The following is a 24,781-nucleotide window of genomic DNA, read 5'->3' as shown; positions in this document are numbered from 1 at the left end:
CAGAGATGATGCCCAAAGCAACTGGAACTAATCGGAAACTGAGAGAAAAGAAACATTTGTTACTTTGAGAAACTCTGTGCTCCACATCAGCCATTTCAGTGTGTATAAAATCCTGAAAATCTTGATTTGGTTCTAGCTCAGAGGTGTTTGAATACTCACTGTATATGTACTCTCTGGACCACGTGTGTATATCTCTGTTGATCTTTGTGTCATCTGACTACTTAACATAACAGCAAAACATAACAGCTGATGAGAGCAACTTACTCTCTATTTCAACAGAGACAAGATAAATGTAATCTTATTTTTTCCCTCTGAAAACCTGCAGAGAAATATTAAAGATTAGAACTTTGTCCTGGAGTCACAGTGGATATTTTTGGTGAATTTGCTTGTTTGTTGTAACTCTGGTTTTAGTTTACTGCTGCATAACTGCCTCTTTAAATGGTGGGCCAGGGCAGGCAGATCTGGGTCCTGGCACTGGTTCTGATGGGTGTTTTAAAAGAGGAAAAAAAAGAGTTTCCCCTCTGGGATCAATAAAGTATTTCTGATTTTAGAAGTTTGTTTGGCATGTGGACTGCCAATGTGGTGGAGGACATCTTTTGTGGGAGCAAATGTTGTGACTACACAATCGGTAAGTCAATATACATCACAGAGAAACTAATTTCACACACCACATGTTAAATTTGATCTTGTACCATGTTGTATCCATTTAACAACAAAAACACCTGACAGACTTTCTGAAATTGCATGAAAATGAGGGGGTAAGAATCAACAAAGCATGGAGGGTCAATATGAAAGTGTGAAGAGTATACAGCATGATGTACATTTGTTTGTCACAGTATAATGCTTGATTACACTGAAATGTCAGTTTCCTCACTTTGACTTACAAAATGCAACACCAAAAAATAAAATATCAGACTTTAAATTGAATTTGGACTTCTGCATCAACGCAGAGCATAAGTGAGCATCACAATAACAGGAATTCAGGGTTTATGGGCCACCTCATCTACATCAAAAATTACAACATCTTGTCCAGCTTATTAAATCTTGCTGAAGATTCCCTTTGTCTCTATATTAGGTGTGGGATGGTCTGTGGTTACACTGTATCCTTCAGGCCACAGGTCAGATGCAGTGCAAGAGACACACAGCATCCATCACTTTGACCCCTGACATCCAGGCTGGACGTGCCCTCACATTGCTCTCCATCCTCCTGGGGTTCATCGTCACCCTCCTCAGAGGAGGCGTAGCAAACTGTAGTGGCGCTCCACCTGACCCCTTAGAGCATCCGACCACCTCCTCCTCCAGAAAAAAGGTGCTGAAGTTGTATTCATATCGTGTAGACTGGGTGTTTTGGGGTCCGCAAGGAAACACTGTATTAATAAGTACATTGTAGCAAGGAATTTATTTCAGTTTTTAATTTCACTGTTATTAACCTCCTAAGGAGGGGGAAATGAGCTGTGGGCTATTGATCCTGTATGTTAGTTAGTTTGTGGTAATTTGAATAAACTCAAATTTATTTAGGAATATGCACTATGTGGGAATAATCTAAAATTAAATAAGGTGTTTAGATTTTGACACATGGTCCTTTTGCAAGACAGAACCTAAAGAAATTAAGTAAAAATGCAGAAGCCACCTAAAGGCCTTTACCATTTCAGTTTAGATTGTGCTTTAGTGGTACATATTACTAAACAAGTTTGTAATTCATCAAATTACCACAATTGCCACACAGTGAACCCGGGGCTTTTGATGGTCTGGGGCCCCAGGGCAGTTGCGCGCTTGCACGTTTGGTAATCCCGCCTTGCTATAGCGCACTTCTAAATCAAGACTAAGAAATGCTCACATCAGTCGTGCAATTACAATTTTAGTTAATTAAACTAACAAAAAGTAGCTTCTGAAGGTGTGTGTAAAAACCTTTTGTGTGTGTGTGAATGCCACATTAAAGCCTCTATGTGTAGGATTTGAAAATTTCTTATAGTGTAAGTATAAAAAAAGACACTTTGACAGCAATTGTCACTGTTTTCACCATGGTGGTCTCAGTCATTTTTCTACAAACAAAAACTGAGGCCATCAAAGTAATTTTAAATATGGTATAATCAAAACAATTCTACATAGAATCACTGATCATTGATATATATAAAATCACTGATATCTTTTGTTTTTCCAGGGGTCTCTTCTGGGTGGAGTTCTGTGCATCCTGTGCCTGGTTTCAGTTAGCTGGTCAGTGGGAACAACGATCTCAGTCTACAATGACCCCTCAGTGGCCGCTGCCCTGAAGAGAGAGGTGGGCTCCTCCATCTACATAGGCTGGTCCTCCTCCGTGCTGCTCCTGCTCGGAGGTGCTCTGATCTGCTTCTTCTGCGGTGAGAAGGAGAGATCCCAACATTCCTACTACTCCTACATGCCGTACAGCATCAACACTAAACTCGGTTCATCCCGCATGGCCACTCTGAGGTCTGATGTCGCAGATCAAACAGCTCGAGGATGTTTGATCGTCATACGCCTAGTAGGATGGTAGAGCATGTAGCCCAAGTGCACAAACATAACTCCCTGAATAAAGCTCAGAGTGGGGTTGGGCTGTATAATCAGCCTCAGGGGACACAACCAGGATCTGAACAGGGGACATTTGGCTGTCGAACAGATCAGGGACACCAGACAAAAGGAATGGGAATGAAGTCAAATCTGGTGCATGACATTCCCAGCAGAGCCACAACAGCGCTGAGTGAATATTATTACAGTATGCCTTAAATCTTGATGGGTGGATCCGCATGGATCATTGCTCTGAGAATGGCTGAACACAGGAATCACTTAGATGTTAACTGTGGTCACTTTCTCAATACTTTTTTAAAGTATTTTTTCAGAAGGTATGATATCATTAGCATTACCATCTGGGTTTACAAGCTGGCAGTGATTACAAACTCATGCTGTGCAGCCAGACATTGTTCAAATCCACAAAACTTTATTTCTAATTCTAGTGGAGATCCCAAAGTATCCACATATACTAAATATGTCAGGCTAAATTTTGGGGAAATGTGGATACAATTTTGAAGTCTAGAATATTTAGATGGAACGGTGCAGCCATAAAATAGGTTGAACATCATAAAGTTTAATGAACTGAACTGGAACAATATGATACACCACATATATTATACTGACAGTGTTTATTTTAACAACTAACAGCAAAAATAAAAGGAAATCTGTATGTTGTGTTTAACTTTATGAGTTGCAATGTTTGCAAATAGAGTCAACAGGTTTCCCATTTCCTTTCATCTTTGTCAAGACAAGGAGCACGCACACATTTTTAAGATGAATCAAATTTTCTTTAGTAGAATATTATCTATTCCTTTTCTTCCTCCAGAGGTATTATTGGTATAAATGTTGCAATGACAAAATACAGATTTAGGACTGCATGTTTAGCATATTTTTCTGAGCTATGTATAAAAAATCAAGCCAAATATGATATTATATCATGTGGCATCTAAAGACAAAATAGGAATTTGATCAGATTAAAGTACAAATACTTGCTGTTGTAGTAAAATTAACAATCACAGTCATAATCACTGTTTTACATTTCAGATTCACAGCACCGGCTTATTTTTATATGCAGGACTGAGGAAAAGACTGGATCCTTACTTCATAATCTTTTTTGTTTAGAGAATCTCCACTTTAATACAATGACTCATCTGAGTGAAGGTTAACTACAGCTTTCCTAAGTGCCACAACATTAGCAAAGTGCACTGTTTCAGATTTGTGTTCAAGGACAGGTGCCTGTTCAGTGAATATCTGCTGCAACACAGTGAAAACTGACCACATCACACAGGTGGAGCTGACCTCCCTCTGCTGCGAGAAGGACAAGAGGGAATTTCCCTGCATGGATGTTGTCACGTGTGCATTCAAACACCTACATGCCATTACACTCTGAGTGATGTGTTCTGTCTGGGGAACATTTCAAAGCTATTAATGTTTGCCAAACAGAAGAGTACCTGTGCATTTACATTCACTGTGAATGACTGTCAAATATTTCAGTGATACTGTCAGAATTTCGATTTCTTAAGAGGAACTTCTTTACTTATTGATTTAAGAAGTGATTCAATTTTGTATTTAAAAGTTACTTGAATAATTGTACAAAGTTGCATGAATAATAAATCACAACAAACATTTTAATTTGAAAGGAATGAAACTAAGGCAGAAACTGAAACTGAGGTTACCACAGTGCACTGACATTTTTTAAGCGTTGATCACTTGGTAAGTCCCTCTTTGCAAAATGTTTATCCTCCAAGCAAATACTGTACTGTCTACACTACTGGTGAATGATTTCCATTTTTATTATTATTATTTTTTTGTTTTGTTTATAGAACAACAATGCTTGTGGGTTGATGAGCAACCTAGTTTGTCTGTGTGCTGTATTTCATCTCTGATACTCGGCTCTCCTTTCTATTAGTGTTGAGAAGCATCTGGTCAGGTGAGATTTCTTCACGAACCAGTTTCGGCTGAGGGGCAACTGCGGAAACTCCTCCCCCGGCTTCTCCTTTAACAACAAAACCTGTGAGCAAAGAAGCCACTGTCAGCTTCCCCTCTGAGTGGGCAATAAAAAACACTACCCGCTCTTTTGTCTCTCTCACTGGTAATTTACTCCAGCTCTCAGCATCACACAGGCTTACCTCTCTGAAGAGATCGACAGAGCCTCAGCATGGTGTCTGCTGGAAGACAGATTCTGGGTTTGGCCCTGGCCATCATCGGCTTTCTGGGGAGCATCATCATCTGCATTCTCCCCACCTGGAAAGTCACAGCCTTCATTGGTGCCAACATCGTCACTTCTCAGGTGATCTGGGAGGGTTTGTGGATGAACTGTGTGACCCAGAGTACTGGCCAGATGCAATGCAAAGTCTATGACTCTCTCCTCATCTTACCTCAAGACCTGCAGGCTGCCAGAGCACTCATCATCATTGCCATCATCGCTGGGGTCTTTGGGATCATTCTTGCCGTGGTTGGGGGCAAGTGCACCAACTTTGTGGAGGACGAAAGGCAAAAGAGCAAAGTGGCCATCGCTTCTGGAGTGATCTTCATCATTGCAGGCCTCTTGGTGCTTATCCCCGTCTGCTGGACCACCAACACCATAGTTCGTGATTTCTACAACCCTATCATGACTGACGCTCAGAGGAGGGAGCTGGGGGCCTCGCTCTACATTGGCTGGGGCTGCGCGGGGCTGCTGTTCCTTGGTGGGGGCCTCCTCTGCTGCTCCTCTCCCCCCAGAGATGAGAACAACTATGATGTGAAGTACGCCAAGGCTCACTCTATAGAGAGCAGCAGGGCCTACGTTTAGATCTTCAGCGGGAAGCAGAACTGGGCAGTCTGTTGGAAGGACATAAGACAAAGAGTTTCTGAAAGCTTCACCTTCTGTTTGTCCCATGAAGATGCAGAATGAAAACGAGTGTCTATAATGTGGTTAAGGTAGATGGAGCTTTTGCAGTATGAGCGTATAACTCAGGCATGTGTTTTAGTCTTAAAAACATCCTTAAGAATCATATATGTTGTAAAATGTTTTTAAATTTTCTATATGTGAACATACAATGTTTTTGTATTTTACACCATTACAGACACATATTTCACATAGTTTTCCTGTCTTTATTTATGTTGTCGTTTACTCCCACATCCTCACACACTCTCTATGATGTGTGTTAAAAATTGCTATATATGAAACACGTTGTATATTTATTTGAAATCTGCCTGTGAAGTTACTGTTTTCTGTCTAAGCCTACTCTTTCTCAATCAAACTAGATTTACACCAGCTGTTTGAATCGAATTTTCTTCTGATTTTGTTTGATTGATGTTTTTCTCTGTATTATTGCCTGCCATTAAAATGTAGGTCATTTGTAAGACAAATATTAGTGAGCATGTGAGATTTTTATCTCGTCATGACGGTTTTTATTTTTTCAAGGGGAAGAAGAGTTACAGTGATGACAAATGACAAAAAAAACTCGCTGAACAGTGGATCTGGTTTTTCAAGCGTACATGAAAGAATCCTTACAAACAGGTTGTGTAACAGGGTGTCCTATCTGCCAAAGAAACATTACTAAATAAACAAGAGATTGAACCATAACTGTGTGTTTGAGTGTGTTTTGAGTTTGAATGTTTGTACTCTTGACTCTTTGTGTTTGTATGTTGTGTTTCCAATGATAATAATGATGACTTTTATTAACTAAAATAAAATTTCTTGTGTCCTTGTATAGAGAGTAAAGAGTATACAATTATGCAAAAATGCAAAATTTTAGTTTGACATAATGTTGTGGGGGGAAAGGAATACAGACAAAAAGTATCCCTCTGGCCTTTACAAAGATAGCAAGATTAAAGATTATTCTGAGCCTGATTAACAGGTTAGGTAATGTGTGTGTGCACGTGTGTTGCTTGTGTGTTGGGAGGGGTTGTTGCATGTTTTTCTGCGCAGTAGCCGCCGCTATGAAACTGGTTTTCTCCCAGGAGATTGTTTCACTCTCCTTTGTTACACCAATACATACTGCATACTCGCATTACTCACTTGCACAAATACATTGCCACAGGATGTGTATACACACAAACACACACACACACTGAGCTCACACATGTATTCACTTTTGAATCAAATCTAATCAGATTCAGAAAGATGGTGTGTGACACAATAAAGACGATGATGCAGTGTCTCATGAGTGTGCATCTTATAAACAAGTTTAATGCCCCAAAACCTTTCATTCTTTCTGCTTTATCCAAAGCTTCTTGTTTCCAAAATAATCTTGTCAGATGAAGAGAAGGGAGGGAATAGATGATGTCACGGTTCCACAGCTGCATCTCTCTCTCCTTCTCTGTTTTTCTGTCAACTTCCTCCCCTTTCTTTTCCCTATAGTAGGTGTGGTGCATCTAAACCTTACCAGTAGCACACAGGCAGCAGCTCAGGTGACCTCTCAGGTAGAGAAATACAGAGAGAACAGACAGAGAGAGAGAGGCGGGAGGAGGGAGAAGGAGAGGGGAGCAGTTAGTGATATAAAGGAGGGGGAGACCGAGGGAAAGTAGGCTGTAAACAAATTGACTGAGGCTGAACTGAGACACATCTACAGTCAAATAAAAGCTATTGGAGACTGAATGGACAACTGAAATAGTCAGACAGGGCTCTGTGTTCCTCTTCCTACTTCACAACATTGCAACTGTGGCAAGAAGAAAATAATTGAAGAAATGCACAAAAATGAAGGCGTATGACAACGGCAATATCACATGTTGAGAAAGACTGACACAGAAAAGCTCACAGAAGGATACAAGAGAAGAGAAGAGTGACCAGAGAGATCAGGAGTGAAAGCAAAAGAAGCTCCACAGAAGAGAATAAAAACACCAGAGCACTTTTCAAAGGTCTGTGAGGAGTTCTCGAGCAGCTTCAGAAATCTTCCCTCCACCTCTGCATCATGGCCTCTGTGGGGATGCAGATGCTGGCCAGTGCCCTGTGCCTCCTGGGTTGGGCAGGGGTCATCATCAGCTGCATAATGCCCATGTGGCGGGTCACGGCCTTCGTGGGCACCACCATCATCACGGCCCAAATTATCTGGGAGGGTATCTGGATGACCTGTGTGGTTGAGAGCACAGGGAAGTTCCAGTGTAAACCTTATGAGTCTCTCCTTGCTCTCAGTGCAGACCTGCAGGCCGCCAGGGGTCTAACTGTCCTCGCCATCGCTACAGGTGGCGCTGGCCTCATTCTGGCCTTCTTTGGAGGGAAATGCACTCGCTTTTTGGATAAAGAAGGAGGCGGGGTTAAGGGCAAGGTGGCTATAACAGCAGGGGCAGTGTTGATTGCCACAGGGCTGCTGTGTTTGATTCCCACATTGTGGACGGCCTTGGCTGTGGTGAGGAACTTCTACAGCGCCGCCACAGATGCTGAGCGGAGGGAGATTGGAGCCAGTCTCTACATTGGCTGGGGAGCATCCATCATGCTTATTCTGGGAGGGGGTTTGTTTATCAGCTCAGCATTCCCCCTCAAAGCCCACGACGCAGACAAGAGCCTCTCTGTCCGCTACCTGGTGGTCCGCTCCAGCAACGGGTCCAACCAACCAGGTTCTCATCGTAGCAGAGTGCCACCAACAGTGTCTCAGCCTTTCGGAGCGGTGCTTCCCAGGTCTCAAAGCTACGAGGGAGCATCAACAAAGTCCCAGCTGTACACAAGGCCTCCTTGGGAGGACAGGCCTGAGCAGGGCTCAGGGCAGGAGTCAGAAAGATCATGGGCACCATCAACAAAGTCTCAGATGAAAAGACCAGAGTCAACAAAATCTGAACACAGTGAGGCGCCGTCTACAAAGTCTCAGCTGAAACGAGCAGAAATGGAAGATAATTTATCAGTCAAAAATGAAAATGAGGATACATCCTCAAATCCAGGGAGAACATACCTATAATATAGGCACACATACATACACACAAATGCAACACATTCATATATACATACTTAGGTTACACACACAATACAGAAGTTTTTGAAGAATTATTTAGAAGTAGTAGTTTACTTATTCTGTGATTGTTTACTACATATATGTGTGTGTGTGTGTGTGTTTATATATATATGTATAGTTAGCTTTTTACTCCTTGTTTTGATCAAAGGACAAAAGGGAAAAGGTCTGGACTACACTCATCAATATGCAGGAGAATAGCAGTTATGTTATTTGCACTAAAACTGAACTTAACACCAAATACAGAAACAAACTAAATCCAGGTGCAAGTGAAGTATGCTATTGTTGTCTTCTTTTTCAAAAATGAACTTGTTAATGTGACACTGGTATCGACTTTTGTTTCTCACTGTTTAAATGCGCTCTGAATGAGGATAAATCTGTGGGCATTAAGAAATGTACCTCAGACTTTTCAGCTTGTTTGTGTCTGCTGGACATACAGCAACCTGAATGCAACATGAGTAATGAAGGAGCTTGAAGCACCCTGTAAAGATTTAGCTTTTGCTTTTTGTCACAACTGTGAAATGTGATTTTATGTATTTTATTTGGACAGATATTAACATAACACTAACATGCTAACATGTCAGACATGAGCTGAAAAGAGCATTTCTTTTAAAGTTTACAGCATCCCCCTGGACATTCAGTCCTCTTACTGGCTGTTAAAATCCACAGGACAAACTGGTTTGACCGAGAGTGTGGTTACAGTGGAGGAGTGTCGTGTTAGAGGAGAGAGACACAATGTGCTTGCAGAGGTTTCAAACTTAGTTTCAGAGACTCATGTTTATGTTCCATAAACATGAGTCATAAACATGTCGTTTTAGTTTTGCTTATTCAAATGTGCAGTAGCATCATTATCTAGTCATAATCTAATGCTGCCAGTTGTCCAAAATGCAAAATACACAAGTTCTACTTTAGAGAAGACTTTGTGTTATGGATAGATACGTGACTTAAACCTGTACAATTGTATTTACTAAATACTGTAAGTACATGAATACATAAGTAAGGAAGAAACTAAAAAAATCAGTAGGTCGTACAAAAATAAAACAACAACGAAGTAAGTTAAACATTTAAACTTTTAGAAATAAAAACCCCACTCAGGTTTGTTTCATTTCACTTCACCCACTGGTAGGCCACTTAGGCACAGGATTCATGCTCATGAAACACTGCCATCTGGTGGCCTGTGGTGCACAAAAACTGGACTCAAAAATTGTTGAATAATATAATGACAATGACGATGGTTCTCACATCTATCTATCTATCTATCTATCTATCTATCTATCTATCTATCTATCTATCTATCTATCTATCTATCTATCTATCTATCTATCTATCTATCTATCTATCTATCTATCTATCTATCTACTTTATTATACCAGCAGATGTTTTAATAACCCAATGGGAAAAAATCTGATTATATTTTACATCAAAGGCATTTTGATATTACTTGTACTGTTGTAAAACTGTGTAAAAAGTGTGAAGTGTGATAAAAGTTGTGTCAAAATGGAAAAGAAAAGTGTTTTGGGGGCATTGTAAGCCTTTATTACAGTCAGTAGAAAGAGATGACAGGGAACAATCTAGAGAGAGATGTAACAAAGGTCCCTGTCTGAACTCACTTTATCTTATCTCTACGTACATTGCTCGGAAACCCTGCTGCCCAAATTAACCTAACTGTCAAGACACTTAAAATAAAGACTAAAATGGTAATATAATGACTCACTGACTGTTCAAACATATCACACTTTTTCAAATAAATGACAACAATGACAATGTTTTTCAAGTTCCTGCTTTGCTACGGTGCAGACGCTCTTCTCACTTGTTCTCTGTTTTGCTCTTATTTTTGCTACTTTTTGCTCCACATTTAAGGAGGTTTCCTATAAAAACTAAATCCCTGGGAGGATCATTTATGACAACTCTGGTTTGCGATTATCTACTTTGAACTGCCTTCTGCTACTCACAACATTAACGTGACCCAAACAGTAACTTTTGGACTGCCGACCCTAACCCCATTACAACCGGAAAACCAGTTTAAACCATTAATTAATCACCATGAAACAGAAGTGGAGATGGCTACTGATAAGTTTGTTCATGGAAGTATTATGAAGAGTGAGAAAAATGTCTCATGTGGAGCAAAATGGAAAAGCCCATCTAAGGAGACAATTCAATCTGTAACTCTAGTTGATGCCTAGGACAGACAGCGTCCCTGCCCCACTTCTACTACCCAATATGACTCTTCTTTCTCCTATTGGGCATGGACCTACTGCCTCGTATAGTAGCCCCAATCAAAGCCCAATTCTTCTGGACTTCATGTTCTATTCCTGTTTTGATGATTAGCAGAGTGAACAAAATGTACTCAACTAAATCTGAGATTTATCAAATTTGATTATCAGTTACTTGTCAGCCACAGTCTGACTTTAACTAGCAAGGAATGCTTTAAACACACCAAACATAGCTCTATTAAATGTCAGGTTGGCAGGCAAATCATTTTTAATTAATGATTTAATTATCCAGCATAATCTTGATTTTATGTTTTTAACTGAAAATTGGTCAGACCAGTGCAACAGTTGTTACTGGGTCAACCCCTGCCAGCTTCAGTTTTATGAGCAAAGCTAGAGTGCAGAAGAAAGGAGGTGGAGTTGCTATTTTGTTTAATAATTCTGTCCAGTGAAAGCAGATGTCTTATGGGAAATTTGTTTCTTTTAAATATGTTTCTCTTCAGTTGAATTCTTCATGTCGATCTGTATTCTTAAGACATCATCTAAGACAGACTTTTGAGGACTTTGCTGAACTGCTGTCTATCATCTGCATTGACTTTGACTGTGTAGTTATTGTTGTTGACTTTTAATATTCATGTTGACAGACCCCAGGACAGCATAACTAAAGAACTGTGTTGTATTTTGGATAACTATGGACTGAACCAGCATGTGACGGAGCCCACACACACTCTGTACTTCTTCAAGGGTCTAAACATTTCCAAGGTTGTGGTGACTGGTGTTGCTCATATGTTGATCATTCTTGTGTTTTCTTTGAGATGACCATCTCAGAGTTATGCTATATCACTGAAAACACCAGTGAATTATTCATTCAGGCTTTCTCTTCCACACCTTGCTTGGGTCTCATTCAACGACCTTGTAGATAATTTAAATTCTAAAATTACAAATGGTATTGGTGCCCTGTAAGGTAAAGGTAGTCTCTGGTAAGAAAAAAAGCACAATTTTCTGGCCCTGTTATCAGATGGTATCGGATCAGAACCAAATTTTGTGGTATCACCCCCCTACTCTGCTCTGAAGTGAGAGCTTTGTGTATATGTGTGTGTGTGTGTTTCTGTGGGTGTGTGTGCATGTGTGTGTGTGGAGGAACTTAGCCTCGCCCCTGTGCAAACACAGGCACCGACACAAAGAGCAGAGGAGAGAAAGGCATTAAGGTGAGACCATGTGCAGTAGCATAAATTACACTAATATTGTCATGTTTTCAAACATAAGAACTAACCTTAAAAATACAATTTACATTGTATTACATAGAATAACATTTTCCTATTTGACACATACATAATCATATCTTCTCTGCCAACCAGATATCTCCTACCACATTTCCCATATCACATTTCATGATCTGTCACTTCCCACTATCACCTTATCCCACCTATGACTCAGTCAATGGGGAGGAGAAAAGAGACAAATTTTAGTTACCAGTGTGCCTGAAGTAAGCTTTAAAGGAATAGTGAGGAACAGTAAGATGAGCTTAGCATGTGCACCAACTGGGGCTTCCTGGTGGCCACGGTAACCATACTACAGCCATGATGTCATTCCCCATCTGTCTCCCCTCATTTCCTGGGACATCTCTACTGTCCTTCTTTGAAAAGGGGATATAATGCCCCAAACCATACAAAATACCAAAAATGACACCTGTTCCAACAGATCTTGAGCCGACCCCAAGGACTCCTCTTCTATGTCAAACTGGATGATCTGTTGATGATGATGATGAACTGCATGCTGGGACTTTGGCATCTTAGAGATACTTAGAGCAGAATTTGAAGTTAAACTATATATTTTTGTGTATTTGGATAGAACAATATGTTAGTTAGTTTGTGAGTTACATGTTATTAAGTATTATTAAGTTATTTCTGAAGACCAAATATTTTGCTTTAATGTCTTTCTCCCCATTAATTGCTCCTAATAAGCTGCCATCTTCAGCTATTTGGTCTGCTAATGACCACATGTATTTATGTATCTATTTATGAGTGAACTGTATATGTCGATCAAACAGCAAAAGCCAGCACTAACAACACCCCTCTCCCACCATTCCCACAATCGCACACACATACATAAACACACCCCACCTCATTCACCCAGGGCTGTCACACCAAGCACCCCCCTTCACCCTCTCCAACCTCCAGAGCTCTTGACTCTATAATGACTATTGCATACGGACAACAATACCTGTAGACCAGTATTTGGCTTTAATGTTGCACATGTGACGAGCACTTTACAACAATACAACTGCACCTCGTCCTCATTTATATATTAAAGTTATTATTAATATTAAAATAGAAGTATTGATATATTACAATATCTAACACTATGTATTATATTGCTTTATAAGTTTTTATATCCCTATATAAATACCATACTACTATACATTATTTATTGTTGTACTGCTACTACTTTTACATATTTCTCTATATATTTCAGTTTTGTATTGTTGCTCATAGTGTGTGTTACATATACTGCACATATATTACATATAAAACTATACACTTTCATATATTTTGTGCACATTGTTTTAATAGTTTTCGTTACTTTTCATTGCCACGAACGGACCAAAACAAGTTGTAGGAAGAGCAGAACTTTTGAGAGATCGCCATAATGAAATGTATTGAATTAAATGACTATGTAACTATTAAAGTTCTTTCAAATATCACTTGGAAACAACTTTGCTAGCGTTATTGATAACTACGTGCTTTCACTGGTGAGCTTGCTGTTAAATATCAAGAGGACTTTCCAGATGAATTTTGTTTTGACTCCTAGACACTCTACAGGTGGGAACATGAAGAGCACTGAATTAGATTTATTTTTTAAATTTCATACAATTTAATTTCAAAGTAATGTAAGCTAATCAATCCAATGCAATGACTTTAATGTAATGTAATGGATTTAATGTAATGAGATAATTTAAAGGTAAGAATTTCATTTAATTTCCTTTAATTGCATTCCTTTTCATGCTTTTCAGACCTGTCACCTTTCAACCTAGTGAGTAAATTTATTCTGAAACATGTTTCCCAGCCAGACTGAGCACTTGTGATTAGTTTAGGTTTAGGTGAGAGCAGAGGAGAGAAAGGCATACCTTCTCTGCCAATGAGATATCTCTTACCACAATTCCCATATCACATTTAATGATCTGTCACCTACCTCTATCACATTATCCCAGCTGTGAAAGCCAATAGCCATGACTGAATCAATGACAAATCAATGCATTTAATCAGTAGTACAGTATGTATATATGAATACAGGCAGGAGTGCAGATTATAGTGAAAACTTTTCACTCAGTCAGTCACCAAAACAGGTAAGGCAGAATTCCATACAGCTAAGGGGAAAACACACACACTCACACTCTTACCAACAAATCTTGCACATTAAAGTCTTAGTAATCATAGCAGTACTATAGTTTGCTGCATAGTAGAAATTATTGTCTATGGTTCTGTGCTGTATTGCATCTGTACCCTCATACTAACATCAGTTTCTCATATTGAATCTTTGTACTTTACAAGCACTGCAGAATGGTGCTGTGTACTATTTTGCACTGTATATTGTGGGTGTCTGCCATGTGCTGACTATGTCTTTGATTGCTTACTAATAGTTTTTTTGTTTTTTATTGTGATAAGAAGCTCCGAGGAGATAGATTTGCCAACAGGTACCTCACTTTTTGCAGATAAGGGGTAATAATTCCCTGTTGTCTGCATTTAAAACCATATTTGTGAGCCAGGTTTCACTATAGTGACCATCACTGATAATGTCTTATTTGGACAAAGGGTATTCTTGTGGAGCAGACCAGGCCCCTTATGTGATGAGGAACCTGGAGGTATGCATTTGAGCCATCCTCATATTGAGGGTTTGCACCAAAATTAAGTTATTTTGGTTTCTGCCTCTTGAGATATATAATTACCTTCATGGCCTGTTATTTCATATCACTAAAATATTATAGAATTAAAATTTCTCCTCAGTTTAAAGTGATGGGGAAACTCCAGGCCAGGAGGAGGAGCCAATAAATGAGGTATATGGATATGTGATACAAGCAGCAGAGATGAGCTAGGATGTGGGACCTTTTGTTAAACTTATTAGCTATATCCTATAATAATTGATCATGGCCACAGTTTCACTATGGGCTCTCAGGTTTCACAACAGGCATATAAAGCTATAGTGGGCAAAGAAAATATATGTATCAATAAATAACAAATTACACTGAATGACAACAAACAGAATCCAAACATTTCAATTAATCTTTGATTTAATTGAATGTTGTTGAGATATATCAGCATTTTCTAAAGAATCCCAGTGTAGCCAATAACAACAGGGTTTGTGAAAAAATCAATCACACAGCAGCCTAAACAACATCCTTACAATGGGAAGAGAAGGGAGCCACTGAAGGTGTTGTGGTTATTTTCACTGTCAAAGAGAGAATGGCCTGCTGGGAGGACCAGATGAATTTCATCTCCTGCTTTCAGCTCCAAGACAACAGAGTTAGTCAAATACTCAAAATCCGCTTCTTCTTTCTTCTCCAAATTAAACATAATGTTTTGGTTGTTCTTGTACACAAAAACACCCATATACCCTGGGCGGTGAGCACACATAGTGAACTGGAAAGAGTAGACTCCTTTGACTGGTGCTATGAAGAAACCTACAGAGTAAGAGTAAATAATGAAAAACAGTAACAATTGATTTATGTAGATTTACATGACCACACATGCTCATGTGACCTGCAGTATATTACCTGTAGCTGGATTGTAACCGTTGCCAATGTTGGTGAAGACCTTGCTGTATTTCAGTGTGATGTCTGTGTTGTATGGTCCTACAGTTCCTGCATTAGTCAGAGCTGTGTAAAAGGCCACCTTTGGTTTCTCTGTTAACACAAAAAAGAATTTATGTCATTAAACTTAACCTGGACTAAATAAGTAACGTGTGTGTGTGTGTGTGTGTGTTGTGGATAAGTAGATACAATCATCACCTGCATTTTGTCTCTCCAGCTGGTCAATCCTGGACTTGCTAATGAGAAGTTCACTCTCACTGCTACTCAGTCTGGTCTGCAAGTCTGGAGTTGATGCAGAGTGAATTACAGAGCAGAGAAGCCATCAAAATGCTAACATGAACAACACATTTTAAAAAGTATCTTGACTCTCATATTATCTGTTGAACCAAGCTCAAAAATGTATAGAAACTACTGTAAATGTTCACAATAAGATTAAACCAAACAATGACAAAATAGGTAATTTGTTCGTGCCTTCAAAAACAACTGATTTGTCTGTTACAAAAATTCAGAAAAGCAATTTCTCATCTGACACCTGTGTGGATAACATTTGATTAAGTTTAGGCAACTAAAACTTTTTGCTTAATTTTAGGAAAAGGTTGTGGTTCTTAATACTATAATCATCACCTGCATTTCCTCTCTCCAGCTGGTCAATCCTGGACTTGCTAATGCGAAGTTCACTCTCACTGCTACTCAGTCTGGTCTGCAAGTCTGGAGTTGGTGCAATGACAGTGAATTACAGAGCAGAGAAGCCATCAAAATAGCAAAATGTTAACATGCACAACACATTTTATACATTTTATATAGTATCGTGACCCTCATCTTATCTGTTGAACCAATACTCAAAAATGTATAGAAACTACTGTAAATGTCCATGACAAGTAAAAGCGGTAGGGCTCGCCTGCCAGGGACAGTGGATGCAGTGGGACGAGGCACTCGAGTGATCGCTGTCCTGGAAGGAACTCTGGGGTACCGACCAGGGCAAGTTGATCTTCCTCCTGCATGCTGTGGCTGACCTCTTGCCAACTCCAAACAACTTAAAGATCTGGGGCAAAGAAGAAGACCCATCTTGCAAGCCCTGTGGAGAAACCCTCTGCACCCTGAATCACATCTTGACCGGGTGCCCCAAATCACTGGCAGAAGGCCGATACAGGTAAAGGCACGACAAGGTCCTTACAGAAACTGCAAAATGGACAGATCTGCAGAGGGTCAAAGCCAATAAACACCAGGCATCACCACCCATAGTTGTCTAACCCTAACCCTTCTACAGGCGAAGGCTAGTTTAGTCTTTGCCGCCCCACTCAGGCGAGGCATACAGGCTAAGGGTTGAAACGCTTGTGACCCTGAGATACCTGCTGAAGATGCAGAGGGGTTGACAACAATGCGAATGCTCTGACCACCATGCCACCAAGGACTACCATCAAGAGGAGGAACTTGTAACACCATATCTAAAGTAGCTCCTGCAGTTTCTGCTTTTAAATCATATTTTACTCCGACTGTCCAACAAGTCCTCATGCCTAAATGACAAAATAGATAATTTGTCTGTGCCATGCAAAACAACCAATTTGACTGTTACAAAAATGATTCACATAAGTAATTTCTCATCTGACACCTGTGAGGTTAAGGTTTAGTTAAGTTTAGACAACTAAAACATACTTTTAGGGGAAGGTTGCGGAAGAAGAGACCAGAGGGCCATTAGCCAAAACGCGTCAGTCTGACAATAAAGTTGTTCTTAAAGGGGACCTATTATGCTCATTTCCAGCTCTATATTTTTATTCCGGGATTCCACTAGAGTAGCTCTGCATGATAAATAATAATAATAATAATAAATATGCAAGATTCTTCATCTGCAATGACGATCAGATGGGAACCGACTCCCATCGTTCACTTAAAGGAGCCGGCTCATACAGCCGACTCGTTTGCATCGACACATCACTAGCACCCAGTGCTGTGAGGCGACACCACTGCATCATTGTCTTGCCGGTGTGCTGGATGGCACATGACAGCTACAGTAACTCAGCTTGGAAAATAGCAACATGGGGCGCTGAATTGGATGAATTTACTGTTTATCAGACCACAAATGAGACAAGAATTAGGTTGGAAAAACGATAGATGCTGCCTGAGCGGAGTGTTTCTGGGGGCCAGGCCTCACTGCTTACTGTACAAAAACACAACTTTTAGAACTTCATTCACTGATTTTGGTGAAACTGGATCATATTTTATGAAGAAAATATTTTTTTGGTTTTCCCTCTGATGTCCTTCGGCTGCTCTGCCTCAACTCTCTCTAAACTCTGATTTATGGAGTTTCCTGATGGACAGATAGCTTTAAAGTAGACACTAACAGCTGCCGTCAGCCGTGCAGCTAGTGGTCCTTTTCAGCTTAGCTGGAGCTTTGGACTGCCGGGAGGAGGAGGTTTATAGGCCCGGGCTCCGAGCTCCCAAGAAGAGTCAGCTAACTGCTAGTGCTAGCTGCACAGCTAACAGAGCTAACGGTAGCTACTATGGTTAGCAGTAGTTAGTGGTTACTTTTGCAACAAGTAAAGCCATCTTTCCATCAAGAAACTAACTAACTTTCCTTCGCAACCAAAAAAAAGGAAATTCTGCGAGACATTATTTTACCTACAGTGACATCACACGCTACCCACATTTCTGCGCGATATCATCCACCATATTGTTGGAGGTGCAAACAAACACGTCAAGAGGTAACTGTGTGCGAAGATGATAATGAGTTAATAGTTATGCCTTCTATGCGGTACATATGTGAACATGTCACCCGATCACATTTCTGTGCTCCCTCTTGATTAATAAAACATCTAAACTAAGCGATTTCACTGTGTGTGGATTGGTGCGTCCTTGTACTTCGTGGGCGAGCTGTGCCTGGAGCAGATCATCTACTACAATTCAGATGCAAATATTGTATCTTTTACTCCACTTCATATATTTGATAATTTTAGTTACTGGTTACTTTGCAAATTCAGATTGATAATACAAAATATAATAAACAAATAAATGATCACACAATGATGTTGACATTTGGGTTTTTGATTTAATTGTCTATTGACATATTCATGTCCCCCTCAGGATGAATTGTAATCACATTTCATCTAGCACCATCATCAGGTCAAAATTTTGTCCAACACTATGGTTTATGACGAAATACCTACATAAATAATGCATTCCCATCAGCCTCAGCTGTACTTTGTGTTTAATGATATGTATATGCAACCTTTAACACAGGTTAAAATAATAGCATAGAAAATAAGAAACCATGAAACTAATTAAACCATCATGTTTTTCAGTGAAATACCTGCATTCTTCTTTTCTAGGTCACTTGTTTTGCTCTCAGTGGCAGTCAGTCTAGTTCCCAAAGATACCAGTTCTGTGGCTTGGACTGAAAAACAGAAGATGTTTGATTTTTGTTTCATTCATTTCTAAAACAGTTTAAATAACACAACAAGCTCTGATGTACTTTTTATTAAAGGTGGCGAAATTATTCTATCCATACAATAAAGATTTATTCTGGAGCTCACAATAAGTGCATCAGTGCACTGACACACTTCAGTCAAACTCTCAAAGGACAACATTATCAACACTCAACAGGAAAAGTAGCTAGTCTGTACCAGAGTTCTCTCTCTGCAGCAGCTGCACGTGCACCTTGGTGACCATCAGCTCAGCTTTCAGTTCATTCACCTGGTTCTCGCTATTTTTCACTCTGGCCTCCATGTTTCTCAGCTCCACCTTAAGCTCCACCACCATGTCTCTCAGTGCCCTCACCTCCGCCCAGATGTCAGTGCTGGTTTGCTCGGTCGATTCCTCAACTGCATCTCTTGCAGCTGTCTTCTGAAACTGGCTGATCTCACCCACCTCACCGAGGCCTCCATCCTCCCCCTGAGCCCCTGACCCACACAGACCGAGCAGCAACAACAGTAAACCAGCAACCCTCATTGTCCAGTTACACGTCTTCACAAAGGTACAGTGGTAGAGTTGGTCTGTCTTATATAGTCTCCAAACTTCAGCTGGCTGAACGAATGGGAACACCAACAAGTGTTTTTGTTTGACAGTTTGATTCAAGGACTCAGATTATTCAATATGATCTCTGTGCTGGTGAGAAAATACAAGCTGCTACAGGCTGGTGGAACACTTTTACTATGATACCCTCTCATGCAGTCACAGCTGCTCATACAGCGTGTTTATTAATACACACACACAGACAAACACTCACAGAAACACACTTATCCTAATGCTGAGGACTTTTAGTGTGACTGAGATTATCTGATTAAATTCAGAGAAGTTTTCTTCACTCTGTCTCACTACTTTTCTCGGTCTCTCTGATATATTATAAATTAATATAAAAACTCTCCTCTATTAGAACATTGTGATAGACATCTTATATTATGATTTTTTATCTTATAAATGATTTGTTCAATCACTGAAGCCCAGAGAAAGTTAATACCTGTTGTCTTGAGCCCTCTGGTGGTAACCAAAATACTTTAACTTGGTTTGGACAATACAAAGGTCCTTCAAATTGCCCTATATATGGTCAGGGGTCAGAAAATCATAAAAAAAGCAACAAAAGTTGTTGAATAGCAGCTATTCTTTGCTAGAAACGTGTGATGTCATTCAAGAGGACTTTGAATGGTAAGACAAAACACTTTGTGAATACGACCTCTGATGTTCCTAAAAAAAGAGATTCTGACTTCTGATGGTGCAGCTTTTAAAGTATTTGATGATGTAGCATTGTTTAAGATAAACTGACCACCGAATGTTTCTGTCTTCTAAACAGGGATCTTCTCCATATCGACAGGAAACTCATCCTACAACATTATTTATGCAACAAAGTTGGCTTCCTTTATTTTTTAATAATTTTTAAAATGTAATTAAATTTAATTATTTAAATTTAATTAATTTCATTTTCCTAAAATTTCATTTAGTCTAATATAATTAAATGTTTTAAATTTCATTCAATTTAAGTTTTTTTTTAATTTCATTCAATTTATTTTTTTAAATTTAAAATCAATCTAATATAAATTCAATATTAAAATTAATTCAATTACATTTTTTTGAAATTTAATTCTATTTAATATAATTTGTTTTAAAAATGTCATTCAATTTAATTAAATTAATTTCATTCAATTTAATTCAGTGTATAATATAATACATTTTAAATTTCATTCCATTATTTTTTGCATTGAAATAAAGTATATTTCAATGTAATTTTTGTAAAGTAAACTAATTAAAAGTAATGTAATCTAAAATAATGTAATTAATTAATGCCATGTATGTTACAATCTATTTATAAATTTGTCATCATGATTATGCATACTGTCATTTTACTATATTGGTCTATTCAATTCAATTTTATTTATACAGTGCCAATTCATAACAGAAGTTATCTCATTGTACTTTTCCTATAGAGCAGGTCTAGACCGTACTCTTTATAATATTATTTACAGAGACCCAACAAATCCCTATTGGCTATTCTGTACAAGTCCGTTCTAGGAGAGGGATCCCTCCTCTGTTGCTCTTCCTGAGGTTTCTTCCATTTTTCCCTGTTAAAAGTTTTTTTGGGGGAGTTTTTCCGAATTGAGGGTCTAAGGATAGAGGATGTTGTATGCTGTACAGATTGTAAAGCCCCCTGAAGCAAATTTGTGATTTGTGATATTGAGCTACATAAATAAAATTGACTTGACTTGACATGTAATGGCTTTAATGTAACATAATGTAATATAATTAAAAAGATTTATTTGACCTCCAGTTATCTGAATCTATGTACTTACAAAGTGCATGATTCTTATTTATACTCATTCACTAACCTGTTTGTTTGATTACTGCAGATAGTAATGCACTAAAGACACACAGTAAACAAACATAAGTTACACCTTCATTTATTACACAGTTCTCATGTTTATGCAATAATTTTCTATTCTGAAGACTTTACTGCATATCCACAAGATACTGTACATCTGTAGAAATCTGAAGTGGTTTATGAGGGGGACAATGAGCACATTTTTCAGGTACCAATTTTCCTGCAACATGCCCAATATTTAGTCATGAACATTTCAATTCTTACATTTACATCCACAAATGCAGCATCACATCTTCAACACTGGGTCTGTAAGAGACTGAAAATGTAAAAAAATTAAAAAATCCTGACACTTTCTTTTTGAAGTGTAATGTGAATTATTTGAATATTTTGTATCTTCTTGAGTAATGTTGTTTTGTATCTTTGCTGGTGTGAAGTCACATCTACATTGTCATGCAATGTGCTATAGTTATAGTTTCTTATAGAGGTACACTGCACCAGATATGTAGCCGTCCTCCTGCTCTGACACCGCTCTCTCCCAGTCATCCACCTCAGCGACCTCTACACAAGTCCAGAGCCCCTCTTCCTCCATCTGCTTCATTTCACGGTCCAGGGCGGCTTTGTATTCCACATTGTCATGGTTACTTCTGGTTGTCATGCAAACGTATCCACCTAGTGTAAAACAGGCGTCAGTGCAGTGGTGCTGTTGAGTGATTAAAACTACTGGACATACTGACATACTGAATGACAACCAAAGATCAGAACTGCAGTTGAGAAAGCTTCAAACCAAAAAACATATTCTCACCTGGTTTGGTGGACTTGCACAACTCTCTAACCACACCAACCGGCACCTGACCAACACTCAGTGCTCCAACGATCACAACAACATCAAACAAACCTGCAGGAGGAAGTGAAGAGGAGAGAGTTCAAAATAAAATCATCACAGTTTCAAAATGAATGCCTACAACTACTGCTACTACTGATAATAACACAAGATGAATAATATTTATTAGCCGTAATATCTAGAGAGTTTTTCAAAATAAGTTTATAAAGTCAATCACAGACAAACATACGTGATTGAATAAAACAACCAAAACTTTCAACATTAATTAAAATGCAACTATATCGTAAACATGTAATAAATCAGCAACAGTGGGAAACAGTGACAGAATAAACAGATAACAAAACAATCATAACAAAAGACAAATGATGGTAATCAATCTGAACACAAATACAGACTAAATCACCCCGCCTGAGGATCAACTACTGAATCACAGTGATCAATGACCCATGTGAAATAATGAACCATTAAATCACCCCACTGGACAGGCAGCGGCTGCTCTCCAAGCATGGACTGCTTCAGGTCCTGATACAACCCGCTTTCTCTGGCTAGCTCCAACATAGCCTCGCTTCCATCAATACCCACAAAATGACCAAATCCATGTCTCTTCATCTGTACAACAGAGACACATTTGGTTGTTAATCAGTCATGCTGGTCAAATCAATTGAACGTAGAAAAACTAAAAGCTCATAGTGGGCCAAGAAAGGAATGGTCTTAAATAACAGTTTGGATCCATACAAGTAAAATATGCAAGCAGACGATCATAACACATTCACTGGAAATACTTTATCTTCTAAACTGAAACAGACCAGACATCAACACAGAAGTTGTATTTATAGAAAATATTTGTTGTTTTATCACTAACATTTTCAAAAAAGGCTTTTGTCAAATATTAAATTACATATTACTGCGTCAAGAGTGTAAGTATGCAGTCCTTTTGAATCAGTTTTCCTTTGGCTGGTATCTCATCGTGCAGGAGTTTGTTCTCTGTCTTGTGAGTTTACCTGTTTGGCCACCAGTCCTGTACCACAGGCCACATCCAACACAACAGCTGCGTCACGATCGCCACTGAAATGGCAGGAGATGCTGTTTGCTGCCAGACTTGGTGCACGGTAGTCCAGAACAGCCACATCCTATTCAAAGTTTTAAGAATCAACAGCGGCTTTTACAGGTATCTGAACATATTTATTAATTATGTATAAAAACATATAGATATATAGATAGATATATACTGTGAGCACTGTAAAACTACATTTGGCTAGATATAAGGAAAATAGAAGCCATTTTTATTTTTATTAAATACACAGATACAGAGCTGCATAATGTTATATATTTTTGGACTGCATTATTTTAGTATTGGTTTTCACGTTTCACTTAATTTCTACACAATAATAATATCAGTTTTGATAGAAGTACCTTTCCTATAATTTAACTGGACAAAAAAATAAAAACAAAAAAATACTGCCAATATTTAGCTGATAATCTTATTGTACTTCAGTTATCTCACCTGATCATAGTTCTCTGCCCAGGAGTTGTAGAAGCTGACCTTTTCTGCTGACGTGGTGCTCTTATGAGCTGATAAGATAACTGCTTTCACTTTTTCTAATGTATTAGTGACAGCTGACATTATATACAAACCTGTTCAAAGAAAGAAAGAACCAAGAGACAAAATAATCAAGTGATCATGATAACAGATATCAGAACATTGATCATAGATTGTAAGTTTAAACTGTGAATGACAATTACAGCTCACAGTATGCTTATATCTTAACTGGTTATCCTAGTACACCATTCATCTTCTAACAAGCTGATCACCTTACTTTTTGGTTTTGGTTTGGTCTTACAGTGATTTGTTTTGTGATGCCATTTGTAGCGAAACCAAACTGAAAATCTGAACTCAACAGGTAGTTTTTATTTCTGTTGTTTTATTAGGCTAATTATATTAATCTAATATGGAACATATGGGAACGATTTAAACTATTGTTCAACTACTGGAGGCCACTGTTAAGTTCAGTTTTCTTTACTTAATGCTACTATAAGTAAATAACAATAACTTATTTGAAACATTGAATTGCACTGTTTGGGAGCCTGGGCTTGTCTTCTATGGTTATAAAATACAGAGCTTGCTGCTACAACTATATTACACAAGAGATGAACAAGCATAGTAATGCCAGAGGTACCTACAGTCGCCTCGCTGGTTATTTTTTCTGGCAGTTTCTTCTTCACAAGTTCACAATCGGATATAAAGTTAGTTCCCCCGGCTGTTTCAAAAAATATATTGAAGCAACATTAAAGACTCACTGCACACACAGTGCTGTTATTAGGAGCGAAATGGACCAGGAAGCAAAAGCAGTGGGCTCAGGGTCTAGAATTCCCTCAGTAAAGACTGTCAGGGAAAGAAACGTCGATGGCACATTTCTTCTTTTTTTGACAAAAACAGCCTTTGGCCTTCTCACCTGCCTGTATGTTTAGTTGCCTTCGTGTACTTTTTTTTATAGTCACTAACCAGACAGATAATACTGCCTCAAAGGTTCTACTCGGAGTCCCTGCTGCTGCATTCACGGCCACCATACTCTCTCTGCCCCAAAACACCAGTAAATGTAATTTTTCAGACAGCCCTTGAAGGCGGCGTTCGTCCTTCCAAATTCATGCACATGTGCAGTAACATTATCC

The 24,781-nt window shown here is 38.9% G+C and overlaps 4 protein-coding genes across 7 annotated transcripts; 3 read left to right on the top strand and 1 right to left on the bottom strand.

Annotated features, from left to right (window-relative positions):
• Nucleotides 1–49: 49 nt before the first annotated feature.
• LOC122887999 (claudin-4-like) lies at nucleotides 50–4,478 on the top strand. The gene is made up of 4 exons (XM_044221804.1): nucleotides 50–628; nucleotides 1,076–1,309; nucleotides 2,162–2,508; nucleotides 4,436–4,478. The coding sequence occupies exons 1-4, from the start codon at nucleotides 578–580 to the stop codon at nucleotides 4,458–4,460; spliced, it is 657 nt and encodes a 218-aa protein (XP_044077739.1). The 5' UTR covers nucleotides 50–577; the 3' UTR covers nucleotides 4,461–4,478.
• Nucleotides 4,479–4,548: 70 nt separating this feature from the next.
• On the top strand, nucleotides 4,549–6,094 carry LOC122888001 (claudin-4-like). The gene has a single exon (XM_044221807.1). It carries the CDS (start codon nucleotides 4,685–4,687, stop codon nucleotides 5,315–5,317), a length of 633 nt encoding a protein of 210 aa, XP_044077742.1. The 5' UTR covers nucleotides 4,549–4,684; the 3' UTR covers nucleotides 5,318–6,094.
• An 816-nt stretch (nucleotides 6,095–6,910) lies between these two features.
• LOC122887998 (claudin-4-like) lies at nucleotides 6,911–10,218 on the top strand. The gene has a single exon (XM_044221802.1). It carries the CDS (start codon nucleotides 7,422–7,424, stop codon nucleotides 8,397–8,399), a length of 978 nt encoding a protein of 325 aa, XP_044077737.1. The 5' UTR covers nucleotides 6,911–7,421; the 3' UTR covers nucleotides 8,400–10,218.
• Nucleotides 10,219–13,898: 3,680 nt separating this feature from the next.
• Nucleotides 13,899–24,694, bottom strand: mettl27 (methyltransferase like 27). 4 transcript variants are annotated; one of them, XM_044222284.1, is made up of 11 exons: nucleotides 24,565–24,694; nucleotides 23,616–23,746; nucleotides 23,113–23,241; nucleotides 22,585–22,720; nucleotides 22,073–22,165; nucleotides 21,766–21,939; nucleotides 18,772–18,855; nucleotides 16,092–16,175; nucleotides 15,666–15,749; nucleotides 15,432–15,560; nucleotides 13,899–15,338 (listed from the first exon to the last, which is right to left on the bottom strand). In XM_044222284.1, the coding sequence occupies exons 1-11, from the start codon at nucleotides 24,677–24,679 to the stop codon at nucleotides 15,058–15,060; spliced, it is 1,440 nt and encodes a 479-aa protein (XP_044078219.1). In that variant the 5' UTR covers nucleotides 24,680–24,694; the 3' UTR covers nucleotides 13,899–15,057. The 4 variants fall into 4 exon arrangements, with proteins under 4 accessions (XP_044078219.1, XP_044078222.1, XP_044078221.1 ...); XM_044222287.1 differs by lacking the exon at nucleotides 24,565–24,694 and adding an exon at nucleotides 24,289–24,512; XM_044222286.1 differs by lacking the exon at nucleotides 24,565–24,694 and adding an exon at nucleotides 24,293–24,511.
• Nucleotides 24,695–24,781: the final 87 nt, after the last annotated feature.

Source organism: Siniperca chuatsi, linkage group LG14 (genome assembly GCF_020085105.1).
Source record: "Siniperca chuatsi isolate FFG_IHB_CAS linkage group LG14, ASM2008510v1, whole genome shotgun sequence".
In the NCBI taxonomy this organism is placed as follows: Eukaryota; Metazoa; Chordata; class Actinopteri; order Centrarchiformes; family Sinipercidae; genus Siniperca; species Siniperca chuatsi.
Note: the sequence above shows the minus strand (reverse complement) of the source record. Positions and strands in the feature narration are given on the sequence as shown.